The sequence below is a fragment of the Ranitomeya variabilis genome, chromosome 1, assembly GCF_051348905.1.
Source record: "Ranitomeya variabilis isolate aRanVar5 chromosome 1, aRanVar5.hap1, whole genome shotgun sequence".
NCBI classification, from domain to species: Eukaryota; Metazoa; Chordata; class Amphibia; order Anura; family Dendrobatidae; genus Ranitomeya; species Ranitomeya variabilis.
The window spans coordinates 957181106-957204055 of NC_135232.1; the positions used below are offsets into that span (position 1 = coordinate 957181106).

Genomic DNA, 22950 nt, shown 5'->3' on the forward strand with positions numbered 1-22950 from the left:
GATTTGTGCAGTGTATGACTGATTGTTGTCCTATGGACAGACTGTCCCACCTCAGCTGTAGATCTCTGCAGTTCATCCAGAGTGATCATGGGCCTCTTGGCTGCATCTTGGATCAGTCTTCTCCTTGTTTGAGATGAAAGTTTAGAGGGACGGATGGGTCTTTGTAGATTTGCAGTGGTATGATACTCCTTCCATTTCAATATGATCGCTTACACAGTGCTCCTTGGGTTGTTTAACCCCTTTCTGACATTAGACGTACTATCCCGTCGAGGTGGGGTGGGCCCGTATGACCACCGACGGGATAGTACGTCATACGCGATCGGCCGCGCTCACGGGGCGATATGCAGCTGACATCCGGCACTATGTGCCAGGAGCGGTCACGGACCGCCCCCGGCACATTAACCCCCGGCACACCGCGATCAAACATGATCGCGGTGTACCGGCGGTATAGGGAAACATCGCGCAGGGAGGGGGCTCCCTGCGGGCTTCCCTGAGACCCCCAGAGCAACGCGATGTGATCGCGTTGCTCCGAGGGTCTCCTACCTCCCTCCTCGCCGCAGGTCCCGGATCCAAGATGGCCGCGGCATCCGGGTCTTGCAGGGAGGGAGGTGGCTTACCGAGTGCCTGCTCAGAGCAGGCGCTGGTAAGCCTGCAGCCCTGCACAGCAGATCGCAGATCTGACAGAGTGCTGTGCACACTGTCAGATCACCGATCTGTAATGTCCCCCCCGGGACAAAGTAAAAAAAGTTTTTAAAAAAATTCTCCACGTGTGTAAAAAAAAAAAAAAAAAAAAAAATACTAAATAAATAAAAAAAATATATATTTATTATTCCCATAAATACATTTCTTTAGCTAAATAAAAAAAAAAATAAAAATAATAAAAGTACACATATTTAGTATCGCCGCGTCCGTAACGACCCAACCTATAAAACTGCCCCACTAGTTAACCCCTTCAGTAAACACCGTAAGAAAAAAAAAAAAAACGAGGCAAAAAACAACGCTTTATTATCATACCGCCGAACAAAAAGTGGAATAACACGCGATCAAAAAGACTGCTATAAATAACCATGGTACCACTGAAAACGTCATCTTGTCCCGCAAAAAACGAGCCGCCATACAGCATCATCAGCAAAAAAATAAAGTTATAGTCCTGAGAATAAAGCGATACCAAAATAAGTATTTTTTCTATAAAATAGTTTTTATCGTATAAAAGCGCCAAAACATAAAAAAAATGATATAAATGAGATATCGCTGTAATCGTACTGACCCGACGAATAAAACTGCTTTATCAATTTTACCAAACGCGGAACGGTATAAACGCCTCCCCCAAAAGAAATTCATGAATAGCTGGTTTTTTGATCACTCTGCCTCACAAAAATCGGAATAAAAAGCGATCAAAAAATGTCACGTGTCCGAAAATGTTACCAATAAAAACGTCAACTCGTCCCGCAAAAAACAAGATCTCACATGACTCTGTGGACTCAAATATGGAAAAATTATAGCTCTCAAAATGTGGTAACGCAAAAAATATTTTTTTGCAATGAAAAGCGTCTTTCAGTGTGTGACGGCTGCCAATCATAAAAATCCGCTAAAAAACCCGCTATAAAAGTAAATCAAACCCCCCTTCATCACCCCCTTAGTTAGGGAAAAATAAAAAAATTAAAAAATGTATTTATTTCCATTTTCCCATTAAGGTTAGGGCAAGGGTTAGGGCAAGGGTTAGGGCAAGGGTTAGGGCAAGGGTTAGGGCAAGGGTTAGGGCAAGGGTTAGGGCAAGGGTTAGGGCAAGGGTTAGGGCAAGGGTTAGGGCTAGGGCTGGGGCTAGGGTTAGGGCTAGGGCTGGGGCTAGGGTTAGGGCTAGGGTTGGGGCTAGGGTTGGGGTTGGGGCTAAAGATAGGGTTAGGGTTTGGATTACATTTACGGTTGGGAATAGGGTTGGGTGTGTCTGGGTTAGAGGAGTGGTTAGGGTTACCATTGGGATTAGGGTTAGGGGTGTGTTTGCATTAGGGTTTCAGTTATAATTGGGGGGTTTCCACTGTTTAGGCACATCAGGGGCTCTCCAAACGGGACATGGCATCCGATCTGAATTCCAGCCAATTCTGCGTTGAAAAAGGAAAACAGTGCTCCTTCCCTTCAGAGCTCTCCCGTGTGCCCAAACAGGGGTTTACCCCAACATATGGGGTATCAGCGTACTCAGGACAAATTGGACATCATCTTTTGGGGTCCAATTTCTCCTGCTACCCTTGGGAAAATACAAAACTGGGGGCCAAAAAATAAGTTTTGTGGGAAAAAAAAGATTTTTTTATTTTCACGGCTCTGCGTTGTAAACTGTAGTGAAACACTTGGGGGTTCAAAGTTCTCACAACACATCTAGATAAGTTCCTTGGGGGGTCTAGTTTCCAATATGGGGTCACTTGTGGGGGGTTTGTACTGTTTGGGTACATCAGGGGCTCTGCAAATGCAACGTGACGCCTGCAGACCAATCCATTTAAGTCTGCATTCCAAATGGCGCTCCTTCCCTTCCGAGCTCTGTCATGCGCCCAAACAGTGCTTTGGGGTTTCGTCGTACTCAGGACAAATTGCACAACAACTTTTGTGGTCTAATTTCTTCTCTTACCCTTGGGGAAATAAAAAAATGGGGGCGAAAAGATCATTTTTGTGAAAAAATATGATTTTTTATTTTTACGGCTCTGCATTATAAACTTCTGTGAAGCACTTGGTGGGTCAAAGTGCTCACCACACATCTAGATAAGTTCCTTAAGGGGTCTACTTTCCAAAATGGTGTCACTTGTGGGGGGTTTCAATGTTTAGGCACATCAGGGGCTCTCCAAACGCAACATGGCGTCCCATCTCAATTCCAGTCAATTTTGCATTGAAAAGTCAAATGGCGCTCCTTCCCTTCCGAGCTCTGCCCTGCGCCCAAACAATGGTTTACACCCACATATGGGGTATCATCGTACTCAGGACAAATTGCACAACAATTTTTGGGGTCCAATTTCTTCTCTTACCCTTGGGAAAATAAAACAAATTGGAGCTGAAATAAATTTTGTGTGAAAAAAAGTTAAATGTTCATTTTTATTTAAACATTCCAAAAATTCCTGTGAAACACCTGAAGGGTTAATAAACTTCTTGAAAGTGGTTTTGAGTACCTTGAGGGGTGCAGTTTTTAGAATGGTGTCACACTTGGGTATTTTCTATCATATAGACCCCTCAAAATGACTTCAAATGAGATGTGGTCCCTAAAAAAAAATGGTGTTGTAAAAATGAGAAATTGCTGGTCAACTTTTAACCCTTATAACTCCGTCACGAAAAAAAAAATTTTGGTTCAAAAATTGTGCTGATGTAAAGTAGACATGTGGGAAATGTTACTTATTAAGTATTTTGCGTGACATATGTCTGTGATTTAAGGGCATAAAAATTCAAAGTATCACATATAAACCCCCCTTTTTTTTTTTTTTTTTTTATTAAAACTAAGATACTTTATTGTTACCATCAAATACAAAAACCCACATACAAGAACATACCCTATAAAAAGTCAGCTGAAGAAGGGAAATACTTAGCTCCCTCAAAGCTATAGATATCTACTAAGATAGTACATACAATATAAACAGTGATTAACATATGTGTCACCTACTGCTAGAAGGGTGTCTAGATATATGTGACCTATCCCTCCACACTGCAAAACAACATCCTAAATCACTCTACCTAGATGCGGAGGTTGACACCCTAAGAGGTAGCGAGAATGGCGCCCCCGCTCGTGCGATGGCTGCCCCTAATCTCCTATTGTTTCCCTATAAGATAATAGGGCAGAAAAAGAAGGCCAGGTGGCTGGTATTAACTTGTATTAATATGTGACCAAGCTACATCAAATCTCACGCCCTCCCCCCTAGGTGTGCTGTAAGGCAGAGGATAGGGATTCTGTATATACTAATGCAGTATCTATATAAACAAAGATGAACTGAGTATGCACCTAATAACAATAGAAAGCTGACCACATACAATAAACATAAACATATTTGCCATATATAAATATATAATTACAGTGTCTTTACATCTGGCTGACACACGGGGGTAAAATAGCCGAACACATCAAAGTAACCTACAGTCATAAAGGCTTCATACTAAATTGATATACTCATCTGCTGTGTTCATAACCCCAGAAAATACGGCCAGTCCAGATACTACGGTTCAGACACCGACTAATAGATGAAGACAGAATATACACACGCTCTCGACGCGTTTCCCCCACATGTCTGGGTTCATCAGGAGAGAGATATGGCAGTATGGAGTTGTCCACACAAATAAGGCTGCACTCCATTACCTCTGGGTCCCATTTAAATATCCGCGCATGTTTGTCCTAGTTTCCTGTTTCATGATGGATATCCACCCTCCATCCTTATCCTCCACAAAGTTCAGGGAAGCGCAGTCTCCTAATACGGTGCCGCCATGATGTTGGAGTCCATAAATGAGCCCACACACATCACAGCATCCTACCATGCACTAACCGCCATAAAAGGCGGAAGTGCAGTATGTACCCAATTGATAGGGCGCCTGCGCAGAACCGTGACAAGCTGGTAAAACAGCCGACCGCTACTGCGCACGCGCAGTTATCCCATTAATGCCGGGATGTTGTTTTGCAGTGTGGAGGGATAGGTCACATATATCTAGACACCCTTCTAGCAGTAGGTGACACATATGTTAATCACTGTTTATATTGTATGTACTATCTTAGTAGATATCTATAGCTTTGAGGGAGCTAAGTATTTCCCTTCTTCAGCTGACTTTTTATAGGGTATGTTCTTGTATGTGGGTTTTTGTATTTGATGGTAACAATAAAGTATCTTAGTTTTAATAAAAAAAAAAAAGGGGGGTTTATATGTGATACTAGCAGTTTTCCCTTGAATATATTTCTTTATAGTTAGCCGTTACTTTTGCGTTTTTTATGGCTGGCTTTTTGTCTGGACCTATAAACACCGATCAATGGATAGAAGATGCTAATTTAGCCTTCTCCACAGACTATGGTCCGACAAGGATTAGCAGTTCGATGTCTATAAAAAATCTATTTAATGAATTATTTGTGGGTTACAAGAATAATATCAAGTCATTTTGGGAAATTAAGGCCCTTGAAAATTATCTTAAAAACAACATTGTTCCTAGCGGCCTGAGAATCAATCTCTCTCCATCACCTAGATTGATTAATCCACAATTTTTGCAAGTCTGGCAGAGAGAATCTATAGCGTCCTCGTGTAGATTCATGAAAGTTTTGATTGAGGAAGAAAAACTGAATTTTGAACGCACCAGAAAAATATTGGGAGAACTTATAGAAAAATCCCTGGTGTTCAAATCTGATCCCGAATTTACAAGGAGGGAATCTCTGTTGCAGACCTCTGTGGAGAAATTCCAAGCCAATATCAAGGAGAGAAAGCATTTTCAATTTACGAGGGATTATACTGAATTCAAAGAGAATAGGGCATATAACTTTCTGGGCTTTCAACGAGATAACCGCGGTGAGGTTTCATCATCAGAAACAGATAACTCTGATAGGGACAGATCTAATTCAAGAGGCAGATGGAGACAAAGGGGGAGAACACGGGGCAGAGGACAGAGACGCAGATGGCAAAATTACAACACATCTACAAATGCCCCTGTGGGATCCGTGCCAGGCATACAGATACAGGGAGGTCCCCATATCAACAATTCGGTCACCACTATAGGAGAACCATCCCTATCAATACCGACTTCTATGCATTCGTCTCCATCACCCTCTTCGTCGTCTTTTTTGGAACAGAGGGCCCCACTTGGATATCCACTGAGAAACAGAATGGCTTGAATCCGGGGGGGGCCAATCAGATCATTAATCTTAGTAACTATAAACTATCATACGATGAACACAACGTGTTATTAAAGGGCCTTAATTTTGTTCCCACAACCAGATTTGATGCATTCAGTTGGGTTAAAGATATTAATTTGTTTGCACGTAAACTCAAATGGCACAAGTTCCATATACAGAAGGACAAGGAAAGATGTGAGAACCTGGGTATTTCGATGGAGGATCTTGAGGCTGTTGATATACTGACAGGCATGTTGGGGGAGGATGAACGCAATGATGGTGTGGGTCCATTTACGTCCCTTAAGTGTAAGAATACCAGAATGCCCCCGGGGGGGGGTTTAGACTCTGTGGATATTTTTCTCAAAGTGGTGGAGGAGGAATTATTAAGAATTAAGCCCCACACTATGGGGTATGATGTACCATCTAATCTCACAGAGTCTGAACTCGCAGCTTTGATTGGACTGGAGAATAATAGAGAGATCATTATCAAGCCCTCCGATAAGGGGGGCAATCTGGTAATAATGAACCATGAACAATACATGGATATGTGTCAATTGATATTGCATGATAAGGAGACATATGAAGTTCTTAAAAAGGACCCTACCGCACAGTATTCGGATACCCTAATGGATATCTTAACTAGAGGCCTTGATCACAGACTAATAACTAAGGATGAGTTTGGTTTCCTCTCCCCTACCCTTCCCCTGGTGCCTGCCTTTTACTGTCTCCCTAAGGTGCATAAGGGACTTGTTCCCTTGAAGGGACGTCCTATAGTGTCGGGTATTGACTCTGTTAGTCAAAATGTGGGGATATATATTGATAGAATTCTCCGTCCATTTGTGGTCTCATTACCTTCATACTTGAGGGACACTATGGACTTACTTACTAAACTTGAGGATATGGAGATTGGGACTGATACTTATTTAGCATCAATTGATGTGGAGTCACTATACAGTAATATCCCGCATGGGGCAGGCATCAGGGGGATGGATTTCTTCCTTAGGACCCGGGCTACTCAGTGTATTCCACATAACAACTTTGTGGCTGAGCTCATGACGTTCATTCTTAATCATAACTGCTTTTTGTTTCATGGGAGGACCTACCACCAGCTCAGGGGGACGGCGATGGGGAGCCCCTGTGCCCCATCGTATGCCAACCTCTTCCTGGGCTGGTGGGAGGAGACTATGATATTTGTGGAAGAGGCCTGGTGGTTCCCAAAAATTTTACTCTGGTCGAGATTTATCGACGATGTGTTCATGTTATGGACTGGGACTGTTGATGAATTCAACCGCTTTATGCTGTGTATCAATGAGAACGAAATTAATATGAGATTTACATCTGAGATACACGAGAAGTCGATAAATTTTCTTGACCTGAATATTAGTAAGAACCATGGGGGGGGCATCACCACCAGGACCTTTAGAAAACCAACATCCACCAATGGTCTCCTCAGATGGGATAGCTTCCATCCAGGTGCATTGCGCAAGGGTATCCCCAAGGGCCAATTTTTGCGTATTAGGAGAAATTGCTCCGATAATCGTGAATTTACTACACAGGCTCATGATTTGAAGCGGAGGTTTGGTCAGAGGGGATACCCTAGAGCGGTTCTCGATGGAGCATGGAAACATGCAGCAGAGTGCACTCGTCATGATTTGCTTCACCCTAAACCCAAGGTCAACGAACCTGGGATCCCGAGAATTATTGGTATCTTTGATAATAAATCAAGTGCGGTACAGAATATTCTGAGAAAACACTGGGGGATTTTGAGAGCTGATCCCGATCTCAGAGATTTCATTCCACCCACCCCAAAGGTTACTTACAAAAAGGGGAGATCCATCAGGGATCGACTGGTCCACAGTTTTTATGATCGCCCAAAAACAACGGGTACTTGGTTGGATCGTAAACCCTGTGGTACCTTTAGATGTGGAGACTGTAAGTTTTGTCGATGGGTGAGAAAAGAAAAAACATTCAAGAGTACCACACTTGCTAGGATTTACTACATGAGGGATTTTGCAAATTGTAAAACAGAGGGAGTAGTGTATATGGCCACCTGCACATGTCCCCTTAACTATATCGGGAAAACCAAGAGGGAGCTGCGAAGACGCATTGGCGAGCATTTGGGTGACATAAAACATAAGCGGGATACACCGGTGGCTAGACATGTGAGAATGTTCCATCAGAATGATAACCAAGCTATCTCCTTCTGTGTCCTTGAAGTTGTGCGACGTAACCCACGTGGTGGTAACCTAAATAGACTACTTCTTCAAAAAGAGTGTCAATGGATTTTCAAATTGCGAACCCTTGTACCGGATGGTCTGAATGAACAGCAAAATTTTTGCTGTTTTCTATGATTTAGGAGTCCATCACCATGAGCCAGACCTAATAACCGAGGTATGGTACCTCGGCTTTTCGCATCAATTATCTTCTATTTTTATCAAATAATATTAATCTATCTTTCTATAACCCTGACCGGGTCCCAGTATTATAGGTGTTGCTAATGTAATGGCTCACATTTGATAGGCAAGACGGTGTGGAATATGATGGATTTGACACTATGTGTCACTTGATGTGTCCACCCATACATGCCTTTGTTATATTTACTAATATGCCATGAGAAGTTACTGTGGTGATATAACTGGGCGAATATATATATGAAACATGTGATACTTCTTCACCTTCATGTATACATAAGTAGCACTCTGTATTGTAGCATCCTCTATGTAGGGAAGCACGGCGCACTGATGTTCTGTTCTTGTTCTATGCGCGTGCGCAGGCGCGTGCATATCCGCATTATAGTTTTTTACCTCCCGGCATCGTTGGGATATCTGCGCGCGTGTGCAGTGACGGCCGGCTGTTTTACCAGCCCGTCACCGCATTGCGCAGGCGCCTTGCTAATCGGCTGTATTAGCATCCTACATAGTGGGGCACGGCGCATTGACGTTCTATTCTTGCGCTATGCGCGTGCGCGGCCGTGCGCGCATGCGCATTACAGTCTCTTACCTCCCGGCATTAATGGGATAACTGCGCGTGCGCAGTAGCGGTCGGCTGTTTTACCAGCTTGTCACGGTTCTGCGCAGGCGCCCTATCAATTGGGTACATACTGCACTTCCGCCTTTTATGGCGGTTAGTGCATGGTAGGATGCTGTGATGTGTGTGGGCTCATTTATGGACTCCAACATCATGGCGGCACCGTATTAGGAGACTGCGCTTCCCTGAACTTTGTGGAGGATAAGGATGGAGGGTGGATATCCATCATGAAACAGGAAACTAGGACAAACATGCGCGGATATTTAAATGGGACCCAGAGGTAATGGAGTGCAGCCTTATTTGTGTGGACAACTCCATACTGCCATATCTCTCTCCTGATGAACCCAGACATGTGGGGGAAACGCGTCGAGAGCGTGTGTATATTCTGTCTTCATCTATTAGTCGGTGTCTGAACCGTAGTATCTGGACTGGCCGTATTTTCTGGGGTTATGAACACAGCAGATGAGTATATCAATTTAGTATGAAGCCTTTATGACTGTAGGTTACTTTGATGTGTTCGGCTATTTTACCCCCGTGTGTCAGCCAGATGTAAAGACACTGTAATTATATATTTATATATGGCAAATATGTTTATGTTTATTGTATGTGGTCAGCTTTCTATTGTTATTAGGTGCATACTCAGTTCATCTTTGTTTATATAGATACTGCATTAGTATATACAGAATCCCTATCCTCTGCCTTACAGCACACCTAGGGGGGAGGGCGTGAGATTTGATGTAGCTTGGTCACATATTAATACAAGTTAATACCAGCCACCTGGCCTTCTTTTTCTGCCCTATTATCTTATAGGGAAACAATAGGAGATTAGGGGCAGCCATCGCACGAGCGGGGGCGCCATTCTCGCTACCTCTTAGGGTGTCAACCTCCGCATCTAGGTAGAGTGATTTAGGATGTTGTTTTGCAGTGTGGAGGGATAGGTCACATATATCTAGACACCCTTCTAGCAGTAGGTGACACATATGTTAATCACTGTTTATATTGTATGTACTATCTTAGTAGATATCTATAGCTTTGAGGGAGCTAAGTATTTCCCTTCTTCAGCTGACTTTTTATAGGGTATGTTCTTGTATGTGGGTTTTTGTATTTGATGGTAACAATAAAGTATCTTAGTTTTAATAAAAAAAAAAGGGGGGTTTATATGTGATACTAGCAGTTTTCCCTTGAATATATTTCTTTATAGTTAGCCGTTACTTTTGCGTTTTTTATGGCTGGCTTTTTGTCTGGACCTATAAACACCGATCAATGGATAGAAGATGCTAATTTAGCCTTCTCCACAGACTATGGTCCGACAAGGATTAGCAGTTCGATGTCTATAAAAAATCTATTTAATGAATTATTTGTGGGTTACAAGAATAATATCAAGTCATTTTGGGAAATTAAGGCCCTTGAAAATTATCTTAAAAACAACATTGTTCCTAGCGGCCTGAGAATCAATCTCTCTCCATCACCTAGATTGATTAATCCACAATTTTTGCAAGTCTGGCAGAGAGAATCTATAGCGTCCTCGTGTAGATTCATGAAAGTTTTGATTGAGGAAGAAAAACTGAATTTTGAACGCACCAGAAAAATATTGGGAGAACTTATAGAAAAATCCCTGGTGTTCAAATCTGATCCCGAATTTACAAGGAGGGAATCTCTGTTGCAGACCTCTGTGGAGAAATTCCAAGCCAATATCAAGGAGAGAAAGCATTTTCAATTTACGAGGGATTATACTGAATTCAAAGAGAATAGGGCATATAACTTTCTGGGCTTTCAACGAGATAACCGCGGTGAGGTTTCATCATCAGAAACAGATAACTCTGATAGGGACAGATCTAATTCAAGAGGCAGATGGAGACAAAGGGGGAGAACACGGGGCAGAGGACAGAGACGCAGATGGCAAAATTACAACACATCTACAAATGCCCCTGTGGGATCCGTGCCAGGCATACAGATACAGGGAGGTCCCCATATCAACAATTCGGTCACCACTATAGGAGAACCATCCCTATCAATACCGACTTCTATGCATTCGTCTCCATCACCCTCTTCGTCGTCTTTTTTGGAACAGAGGGCCCCACTTGGATATCCACTGAGAAACAGAATGGCTTGAATCCGGGGGGGGCCAATCAGATCATTAATCTTAGTAACTATAAACTATCATACGATGAACACAACGTGTTATTAAAGGGCCTTAATTTTGTTCCCACAACCAGATTTGATGCATTCAGTTGGGTTAAAGATATTAATTTGTTTGCACGTAAACTCAAATGGCACAAGTTCCATATACAGAAGGACAAGGAAAGATGTGAGAACCTGGGTATTTCGATGGAGGATCTTGAGGCTGTTGATATACTGACAGGCATGTTGGGGGAGGATGAACGCAATGATGGTGTGGGTCCATTTACGTCCCTTAAGTGTAAGAATACCAGAATGCCCCCGGGGGGGGGGTTTAGACTCTGTGGATATTTTTCTCAAAGTGGTGGAGGAGGAATTATTAAGAATTAAGCCCCACACTATGGGGTATGATGTACCATCTAATCTCACAGAGTCTGAACTCGCAGCTTTGATTGGACTGGAGAATAATAGAGAGATCATTATCAAGCCCTCCGATAAGGGGGGCAATCTGGTAATAATGAACCATGAACAATACATGGATATGTGTCAATTGATATTGCATGATAAGGAGACATATGAAGTTCTTAAAAAGGACCCTACCGCACAGTATTCGGATACCCTAATGGATATCTTAACTAGAGGCCTTGATCACAGACTAATAACTAAGGATGAGTTTGGTTTCCTCTCCCCTACCCTTCCCCTGGTGCCTGCCTTTTACTGTCTCCCTAAGGTGCATAAGGGACTTGTTCCCTTGAAGGGACGTCCTATAGTGTCGGGTATTGACTCTGTTAGTCAAAATGTGGGGATATATATTGATAGAATTCTCCGTCCATTTGTGGTCTCATTACCTTCATACTTGAGGGACACTATGGACTTACTTACTAAACTTGAGGATATGGAGATTGGGACTGATACTTATTTAGCATCAATTGATGTGGAGTCACTATACAGTAATATCCCGCATGGGGCAGGCATCAGGGGGATGGATTTCTTCCTTAGGACCCGGGCTACTCAGTGTATTCCACATAACAACTTTGTGGCTGAGCTCATGACGTTCATTCTTAATCATAACTGCTTTTTGTTTCATGGGAGGACCTACCACCAGCTCAGGGGGACGGCGATGGGGAGCCCCTGTGCCCCATCGTATGCCAACCTCTTCCTGGGCTGGTGGGAGGAGACTATGATATTTGTGGAAGAGGCCTGGTGGTTCCCAAAAATTTTACTCTGGTCGAGATTTATCGACGATGTGTTCATGTTATGGACTGGGACTGTTGATGAATTCAACCGCTTTATGCTGTGTATCAATGAGAACGAAATTAATATGAGATTTACATCTGAGATACACGAGAAGTCGATAAATTTTCTTGACCTGAATATTAGTAAGAACCATGGGGGGGGCATCACCACCAGGACCTTTAGAAAACCAACATCCACCAATGGTCTCCTCAGATGGGATAGCTTCCATCCAGGTGCATTGCGCAAGGGTATCCCCAAGGGCCAATTTTTGCGTATTAGGAGAAATTGCTCCGATAATCGTGAATTTACTACACAGGCTCATGATTTGAAGCGGAGGTTTGGTCAGAGGGGATACCCTAGAGCGGTTCTCGATGGAGCATGGAAACATGCAGCAGAGTGCACTCGTCATGATTTGCTTCACCCTAAACCCAAGGTCAACGAACCTGGGATCCCGAGAATTATTGGTATCTTTGATAATAAATCAAGTGCGGTACAGAATATTCTGAGAAAACACTGGGGGATTTTGAGAGCTGATCCCGATCTCAGAGATTTCATTCCACCCACCCCAAAGGTTACTTACAAAAAGGGGAGATCCATCAGGGATCGACTGGTCCACAGTTTTTATGATCGCCCAAAAACAACGGGTACTTGGTTGGATCGTAAACCCTGTGGTACCTTTAGATGTGGAGACTGTAAGTTTTGTCGATGGGTGAGAAAAGAAAAAACATTCAAGAGTACCACACTTGCTAGGATTTACTACATGAGGGATTTTGCAAATTGTAAAACAGAGGGAGTAGTGTATATGGCCACCTGCACATGTCCCCTTAACTATATCGGGAAAACCAAGAGGGAGCTGCGAAGACGCATTGGCGAGCATTTGGGTGACATAAAACATAAGCGGGATACACCGGTGGCTAGACATGTGAGAATGTTCCATCAGAATGATAACCAAGCTATCTCCTTCTGTGTCCTTGAAGTTGTGCGACGTAACCCACGTGGTGGTAACCTAAATAGACTACTTCTTCAAAAAGAGTGTCAATGGATTTTCAAATTGCGAACCCTTGTACCGGATGGTCTGAATGAACAGCAAAATTTTTGCTGTTTTCTATGATTTAGGAGTCCATCACCATGAGCCAGACCTAATAACCGAGGTATGGTACCTCGGCTTTTCGCATCAATTATCTTCTATTTTTATCAAATAATATTAATCTATCTTTCTATAACCCTGACCGGGTCCCAGTATTATAGGTGTTGCTAATGTAATGGCTCACATTTGATAGGCAAGACGGTGTGGAATATGATGGATTTGACACTATGTGTCACTTGATGTGTCCACCCATACATGCCTTTGTTATATTTACTAATATGCCATGAGAAGTTACTGTGGTGATATAACTGGGCGAATATATATATGAAACATGTGATACTTCTTCACCTTCATGTATACATAAGTAGCACTCTGTATTGTAGCATCCTCTATGTAGGGAAGCACGGCGCACTGATGTTCTGTTCTTGTTCTATGCGCGTGCGCAGGCGCGTGCATATCCGCATTATAGTTTTTTACCTCCCGGCATCGTTGGGATATCTGCGCGCGTGTGCAGTGACGGCCGGCTGTTTTACCAGCCCGTCACCGCATTGCGCAGGCGCCTTGCTAATCGGCTGTATTAGCATCCTACATAGTGGGGCACGGCGCATTGACGTTCTATTCTTGCGCTATGCGCGTGCGCGGCCGTGCGCGCATGCGCATTACAGTCTCTTACCTCCCGGCATTAATGGGATAACTGCGCGTGCGCAGTAGCGGTCGGCTGTTTTACCAGCTTGTCACGGTTCTGCGCAGGCGCCCTATCAATTGGGTACATACTGCACTTCCGCCTTTTATGGCGGTTAGTGCATGGTAGGATGCTGTGATGTGTGTGGGCTCATTTATGGACTCCAACATCATGGCGGCACCGTATTAGGAGACTGCGCTTCCCTGAACTTTGTGGAGGATAAGGATGGAGGGTGGATATCCATCATGAAACAGGAAACTAGGACAAACATGCGCGGATATTTAAATGGGACCCAGAGGTAATGGAGTGCAGCCTTATTTGTGTGGACAACTCCATACTGCCATATCTCTCTCCTGATGAACCCAGACATGTGGGGGAAACGCGTCGAGAGCGTGTGTATATTCTGTCTTCATCTATTAGTCGGTGTCTGAACCGTAGTATCTGGACTGGCCGTATTTTCTGGGGTTATGAACACAGCAGATGAGTATATCAATTTAGTATGAAGCCTTTATGACTGTAGGTTACTTTGATGTGTTCGGCTATTTTACCCCCGTGTGTCAGCCAGATGTAAAGACACTGTAATTATATATTTATATATGGCAAATATGTTTATGTTTATTGTATGTGGTCAGCTTTCTATTGTTATTAGGTGCATACTCAGTTCATCTTTGTTTATATAGATACTGCATTAGTATATACAGAATCCCTATCCTCTGCCTTACAGCACACCTAGGGGGGAGGGCGTGAGATTTGATGTAGCTTGGTCACATATTAATACAAGTTAATACCAGCCACCTGGCCTTCTTTTTCTGCCCTATTATCTTATAGGGAAACAATAGGAGATTAGGGGCAGCCATCGCACGAGCGGGGGCGCCATTCTCGCTACCTCTTAGGGTGTCAACCTCCGCATCTAGGTAGAGTGATTTAGGATGTTGTTTTGCAGTGTGGAGGGATAGGTCACATATATCTAGACACCCTTCTAGCAGTAGGTGACACATATGTTAATCACTGTTTATATTGTATGTACTATCTTAGTAGATATCTATAGCTTTGAGGGAGCTAAGTATTTCCCTTCTTCAGCTGACTTTTTATAGGGTATGTTCTTGTATGTGGGTTTTTGTATTTGATGGTAACAATAAAGTATCTTAGTTTTAATAAAAAAAAAAAAGGGGGGTTTATATGTGATACTAGCAGTTTTCCCTTGAATATATTTCTTTATAGTTAGCCATAAAAATTCAAAGTTGGAAAATTGCGAAGTTTTCTAAATTTTCGCCAAATATTCGTTTTTTTCACAAATAAACGCAAGTTATATCGAAGAAATTTTACCACTATCATGAAGTACAATATGGCACAAGAAAACAATGTCAGAATCGCCAAGATCCGTTGAAGCGTTCCAGAGTTATAACCTCATAAAGGGATAGTGGTCAGAATTGTAAAAATTGGCCCCGTCATTAACGTGCAAACCACCCTTGGGGGTGAAGGGGTTAAAGTTTTGAAAATCATTTTGTATCCAAATCTGGCTATAAACTTCTCCAGAACAGTATCACTCATGGACCTGCCTGTTGTGTTCCTTGGTCTTCATGATGCTCTCTGTGCTTCAAACAGAACCCTGAAACTATCACAAAGCAGGTGCATTTATTTTTACGGAGACTTGATTACACACAGGTGGATTATATTTATCATCATTAGGCATTTAGGACAACATTGGATCAATCAGAGATCCACAATGAACTTCTGAAGTGAGCTTGCTACACTGAAAGTAAAGGGGCCAAATAATATTGCATGCCCCACTTTTCAGTTTTTGAATTTCCCAAAAAATGTAAAATAACCAATACATTTTGTTCAACTTCACAATTGTGTTCCACTTGTTGATTCTTCACCAAAAATTTATATTTGTTATCTTTATGTTTGAAGCATGATATATGGGAAAAGGTTGAAAAGCTCCACGGGGCTGAATACTTTCGCAAGGCACATATATACCGTATTTTCCGGCGTACAAGACGACTTTTTAACCCCTGAAAATCTTCTTAAAAGTCGGGGGTCGTCTTGTACGCCGGGAATCGCCTTGTACGCCGGGTGTATATGGTGGGTGGGTGGGGGGGGAGTGGTCCTGATGACGACGAGGGGGCGTCTCACAGGAAAGTGAGTATCCCCCATTACCTTATCATAGCGCTGCAGCGTGGGGTCTCTGTGCTGGGAGCGGCGGCTGCTGTGCTGTGGTGCGGCGGCTCCTCTTCTGCAGTGTGGGGCCTCTGGTGCTGTGGGGCGGTGGCGGCGGCGTATCTTCATGCAGTCGGGGCTCCTCCGGCATCTCAAAGCTTGGAAGCCCCGCCGGCAACTCCATCGGTGTAGTGCGGTGGCCTCCGGGAAAATGGCCACTGCTTAGATTCAGATCTCGTGTCCCGAGATTTCGGGACGAGATCTGAATCTGAGCATGTGCAGCCCCCAGCGGCCATTTTCCCGGAGGCCACCGCATCGCACCTATTGAGCTGCCTCCGGGAAAATGGCCGCTGCTCAGATTCAGATCTCGTCTCCCGAGATCTCGGGACGAGATCTGAATCTGAGCAGCGGCCATTTTCCCGGAGGCCACCGCATTGTACCGATGGAGTTGCCGGCGGGGCCTCCGAGCTTAAATGAGATGCCGGAGGAGCCCCGACTGCATAAAGATACGCCGACACCCCACAGCACCAGAGGCCCCACACTGCAGAAGAGGAGCCGCCGCACCACAGCACAGCAGCCGCCGCTCCCAGCACAGAGACCCCACGCTGCAGCGCTATGATAAGGTAATGGGGGATACTCACTTTCCTGTGAGACGCCCCCTCGTCGTCATCAGGATCACTCCCCCCCCCCCCAAAAGGCACATATTCACCGGTCCTATAAGACGACATACGGTGTATAAGACCCCCGACTTTTAAGAAGATTTTATTTTTTAACTGGTAAAGTTGGGGGGGTCGTCTTATACGCCCAGTCGTCTTATACGCCGGAAAATACGGTATATACACTCACCGGCCACTTTATTAGGTACACCTGTCCAACTTCTTGTTAACACTTAATTTCTAATCAGCCAATCACATGGCGGCAACTCAGTGCATTTAGGCATGTAGACATGGTCAAGACAATCTCCTGCAGTTCAAACCGAGCATCAGTATGGGGAAGAAAGGTGATTTGAGTGCCTTTGAACGTGGCATGGTTGTTGGTGCCAGAAGGGCTGGTCTGAGTATTTCAGAAACTGCTGATCTACTGGGATTTTCACGCACAACCATCTCTAGGGTTTACAGAGAATGGTCCGAAAAAGAAAAAAAATCCAGTGAGCGGCAGTTCTGTGGGCGGAAATGCCTTGTTGATGCCAGAGGTCAGAGGAGAATGGGCAGACTGGTTCGAGCTGATAGAAAGGCAACAGTGACTCAAATCGCCACCCGTTACAACCAAGGTAGGCCTAAGAGCATCTCTGAACGCACAGTGCGTCGAACTTTGAGGCACATGGGCTACAGCAGCAGAAGACCACACCGGGTACCACTCCTTTCAGCTAAGAACAGGAAACTGAGGCTACAATTTGTACAAGCTCATCGAAATTGGACAGTAGAAGATTGGAAAAACGTTGCTTGGTCTGATGAGTCTCGATTTCTGCTGCGACATTCGGATGGTAGGGTCAGAATTTGGCGTAAACAACATGAAAGCATGGATCCATCCTGCCTTGTATGGAGCATCTTTGGGATGTGCAGCCGACAAATCTGCGGCAACTGTGTGATGCCATCATGTCAATATGGACCAAAATCTCTGAGGAATGCTTCCAGCACCTTGTTGAATCTATGCCACGAAGAATTGAGGCAGTCCTGAAGGCAAAAGGGGGTCCAACCCGTTACTAGCATGGTGTACCTAATATAGTGGCCGGTGAGTGAGTGTGTATATATATATATATATATATATATATATATATATATATATATATATATATATATATATATATATATATATATATATATATATATATATATATATATATATATACACACACATATACACACACAGTAGATAGATATGAGAGGCGTAGAAGCATATACAAGTGCTTCTCACTTAATTATAATATCATCAAGGAATTAATTTATTTCAGTTTTTCAAGTTCTTCAATACAAAGAGTGAAACTCATTATATAGAGTCATTACAAACAGAGTGATCTGCCTTCTGGACATCTGTCAAATCAGCAGTCTTCCCCGTGATTGTGGAGCCTATTGAAACAGACTAAGGGACCTGTTTAGCCTTTGCAGGTGTTTTTTGTGAATTATTCTAATTTACTGAGATAATGATTTTGTGTTTCCATTGGCTGTAAGCCATAATCATCAACATTAACAGAAATAAACACTTGAAATAGATCACTCTGTTTGTAATGACTCTATATACTAAGTTTCACTTTTTTTATTGAATAACTGAAATAAATTAACTTTTTGATGATATTCTAATTTTGTGAGTAGCACCTGTAATGCAGTACAGATAAAAACCAACCTAGATTCATACAACAAATACATACATTACCGTTCCAAAGTTTAGGGTCACTTAGAAATTTCCTTATTTTTGAAAGAAAAGCACAGTTTTTTCCAATGAAGCTAACATTAAAGGGAACCTGTCACCACGTTTTTGGAAGATGGGATAAAAATAGCGTTAAATAGGGGCAGAGGTGGGCATTACATTAGTGTGTTTGTTATGCGTTTATTACCCACCTAAGTTGCCGAAATACCTTTGCAAAGTCTCCGTTTTCGCCTGTCAATCAGGCTGGTCTGGTCAAAAGGGCGTTGTCTTCCCCCAGATTTTGCGTAGTTTTCCGTTGGTGGCGTAGTGGTGTGCGCATGCCCAAGGTCCCGAATCCTCTGCCAGGGGATTTAAAAGAGCGCGCTGTTCGTTTTCATTGGTGATCGGTGGGCGCGGCCATCTTACTTTGGCCGCGCGTGCGCAGAAGCGGCGCTCTGCTGGCCGCGGCTTCAGGAAAATGGCCGCCGCGATATCCATCTGCGCACGCGTGGCATCCCGCGGCCATTTTCCTGAAGCCGCGGCCAGCAGAGCGCCGCTTCTGCGCATGCGCGGCCAAAGGAAGATGGCCGCGCCCACCGATCACCAATGAAAACGAACAGCGCGCTCTTTTAAATCCCCTGGCAGAGGATTCAGGACTTTGGGCATGCGCACACCACTACGCCACCAACGGAAAACTACGCAAAATCTGGGGGAAGACAAGACGCCCTTTTGACCAGACCAGCCTGATTGACAGGCGAAAACGGAGACTTTGCAAAGGTATTTCGGCAACTTAGGTGGGTAATAAACGCATAACAAACACACTAATGTAACGCCCACCTCTGCCCCTATTTAACGCTATTTTTATCCCATCTTCCAAAAACGTGGTGACAGGTTCCCTTTAAATGATTCAGAAATACATTCTATACATTGTTAATGTGGTAAATGACTACTTTAGGTGCAAACGTCTGGTTTGTAATGCAATATCTTCATAGGTGTGGGTGACGCTCAATCCAGGGATCTCCATGTGGGTAAGATTGTGCTTGTGCTTTGGGAGGGGGATTCTTTGACGCCGGATGGCTTGGTACTCATATTGCTCCTCCGGGCACTCTCCATGTTAGTCCTCACTGTGGATCAGGTTCTCTGACCGGCACTTTCTCTAAACATCAGAATAGCATTGGCTAAGATATATTAAGGCAGTTATGGGGTGGTTCATGGTAACTGGGTCCACTTAGTAGGATCACATGGAGTTATTGCACACCTTTTCTTTGTATATTACCATATGCCAATGGTTGGCTGTTAACTTGTGATATAACATGGATTCCTGGTATTTTCATTTGGTGTCTTTTAAATGTGTGTGTTTTTAATTGTGTTTCTAATAAAGTTTGTTACTTTGCTATATATACTCCCGTTGTCCTCCTTCATATACATCTTCATAGGTGTATAGAGGCCCATTTCCAACAACCATCACTCCAGTGTTCTTATGGTACTTTGTGTTTGCTGTGTAAGGAGGCTAATGGATGGTTAGAATATCCTTGAAAACCCTTGTGCATGGATGTTGGCACAGCTGAAAACAGTTTGGCTGATTAGAGAACCTATAAACCTGACCTTCCTTTGAGCTAGTTGAGAATCTGGAGCATTACATCTGTTGGTTCCATTAAACTCTCAAAATGGCCGAAAAAAAAGAACTTTCATGTGAAACTCGACAGTCTATTCTTGTTCTTAGAAATGAAGGCTATTCCATGCGAGAAATTGCCAAGAAACTGAAGATTTCCTACAACGGTGTGTACTACTCCCTTCAGAGGAGAGCACAAACAGGCTCTAACCAGAGTAGAAAGAGAAGTGGGAGGCCCCGCTGCACAACTGAGCAACAAGACAAGTACATTAGAGTCTGTAGTTTGGAAAATTGACGCCTCACAGGTCCTCAACTGGCAGCTTCATTAAATAGTACAAGCAAAACCCCAGTGTCAACGTCTACAGTGAAGAGGCGACTCCGAGATGCTGGCCTTCAGGGCAGAGTGGCAAAGAAAAAGCCATATCTGAGACTGGCCAATAAAAGGAAAAAGATTCATATGGGCAAAAGAACACAGACAATGGACAGAGAAAGATTGGAAAAATTGTGTTATGGACAGACGAATCCAAGTTTGAGGTGTTTCGATCACACAGAAGAACATATTTGAGAACCAGAACAACTGAAAAGATGCTGGAAGAGTGCCTGACGCCATCTGTCAAGCATGGTGGAGGTAATGTGATGGTCTGGGGTTGCTTTGGTGCTGGTAAAGTGGGAGATTTGTAAAAGGTAGAAGGGATTTTGAATAAGGAAAGCCATCGCTCCATTTTGCAACGCCATGCCATAACCTGTGGACAGCCCTTGATTTGAGCCAATTTCATCCTACAACAGGACAATGACCCAAAGCACACCTCCAATTTATGCAAGAACTATTTAGGGAAGAAGCAGGCAGCTGGTATTCTATCTGTAATGGAGTGGCCAGCGCAGTCACCAGATCTCAACCCCATTGAGCTGTTGTGGGAGCAGCTTGACCGTATGGTACGTAAAAAGTGTCCATCAAGCCAAACCAACTTGTGAGAGGGACTTCTGGAAGCATGGGGTGAAATTTCTCCAGATTACCTCAGCAAATTAACTGCTAGAATGCCAAAGGTCTGCAATGCTGTAATTGCTGCAAAGGGAGCATTCTTTGACAAAAGCAAAAGTTTGAAGGAGAAAATTATTATTTCAAATAAAAATCTTTTTTTCAAACCTTGTCAATGTCTGGACTAGATTTTCAATTTATTTGGCAACTCATTTGATTAATAAAAGTATGAGTTTTCATGGAAAACACAAAATTGTCTGGGTGACCCTAAACTTTGGAACCGTAGTGTAGTTATGAGATTATAAATTAGCAGATGGATAAATAGATCAATTTATGAGTATAGAAAGCTCAGCCAGTAGATGAGAATAAGGCCACGTTCACACTAACAGTATTTGGTCAGTATTTTACATCAGTATGTGTAAGCCAAAACCAGGAGAGGAACAATCAGAGGAAAAGTAGAATAGAAACACGTCACCACTTCTGCATTTATCACCCACTCCTGGGTTTGGCTTACATGTACTGAGGTAAAATACTGAGCGCAGCCTGAGGTCAGCAGCAGATGGAAGAAGTAGATACCATATATAATCACTATATAGACAGACCCCATAGTGACAGTGCCCCTCTGCTGGGGGGATCCGCACCAGATCACTTACTGAATAACCCGTGCCTCCCCAGCTGGCAGTGCCTAGCACTGTACAAGTCCTATTGGCAGGCTGTAACCCTCGGTCGTCGCTGCTGGCAGCAGCTGTCTGTCCCCAGTACAGGACACGGAAGTGTCAGTCTGTGCAACGTGTCAGTAGCAGCCGGCACGGCAGCGGGCACAATGTGGGCACAGCAGCCAGCAGTGTGGGTACAGCAGTGGGCACAGCAGCCGGCACAGTGTGGGCACAGCAGCGGGCACAGCGTACACGTCTCATAGTGCAGGGGTCGTCGCCTCCCGCAGCGCACACTTACCCCCCTTCTCGCCTATGGCCGGCTCCAGTTTGGCCGCTGTTATCACCAGTATGATCCCCAGAATAAACCATTCTTTCCTCAGTCTCTCCAGTAGGCCCATGGTGCTGTGGAATAGAAGGTGGGCTCCGCCGGGCTGTGTGACACGTCTCCCCGGTCCCCGGCTCCTACATACGTGCTGCACGTCCGGTCTCTCAGGTAAACTCCACACAGGGAGGTTTGGCACAAGCAATCAATTCATTCCAGCGGGGCAAGGCAGTGCTGTCCGTGCTGAGGAAGTCTCCCAGCGCGCCGCCATCATTACCACGCACCTCAGAATAGGCGCGCACTCCACAGGCTGCAGACGTAAGAGGCTGTGGTGAGGTGACGGCGCTGCGGAGGGGCTGTGTGCGGAGGGGCTGTGTGCGGAGGGGCTGTGTGCGCGGGGGCTGTGTGCGGAGGGGCTGTGTGCGGAGGGGCTGTGTGCGCGGGGGCTGTGTGCGCGGGGGCTGTGTGCGGAGGGGCTGTGTGCGCGGGGGCTGTGTGCGGAGGGGCTGTGTGCGGAGGGGGGGCTGTGTGCGGAGGGGCTGTGTGCGCGGGGGCTGTGTGCGGAGGGGCTGTGTGCGGAGGGGGGGCTGTGTGCGGAGGGGCTGTGCGGAGGGGGGGCTGTGTGCGCAGGGGCTGTGTGCGGGGGGGCTGTGTGCGCGGGGGCTGTGTGCGGAGGGGCTGTGTGCGCAGGGGCTGTGTGCGGAGGGGGGGCTGTGTGCGCAGGGGCTGTGTGCGGGGGGGGCTGTGTGCGCGGGGGCTGTGTGCGGAGGGTCCGTGTGCGCAGGGGCTGTGTGCGGGGGGGCTGTGTGCGGGAGGGGCTGTGTGCGGAGGGGCTGTGTGCGCAGGGGCTGTGTGCGGAGGGGCTGTGTGCGCGGGGGCTGTGTGCGCGGGGGCTGTGTGC

The 22950-nt window shown here is 44.8% G+C and overlaps 1 protein-coding gene across 2 annotated transcripts in view; it reads right to left on the minus strand.

Annotated features, from left to right (window-relative positions):
- SLC10A7 (solute carrier family 10 member 7) overlaps nt 1-22356 on the minus strand; it is a 346730-nt gene extending 324374 nt beyond the window's left edge. For both annotated transcript variants that reach the window (XM_077279290.1, XM_077279289.1), the window contains exon 1: nt 22026-22356. In XM_077279290.1, coding sequence (XP_077135405.1) covers nt 22026-22125 — 100 coding nt within the window. In that variant the 5' untranslated portion in view covers nt 22126-22356. The remainder of the gene's footprint in view (nt 1-22025) is intronic.
- Between the last annotated feature and the right edge of the window lie 594 nt (nt 22357-22950).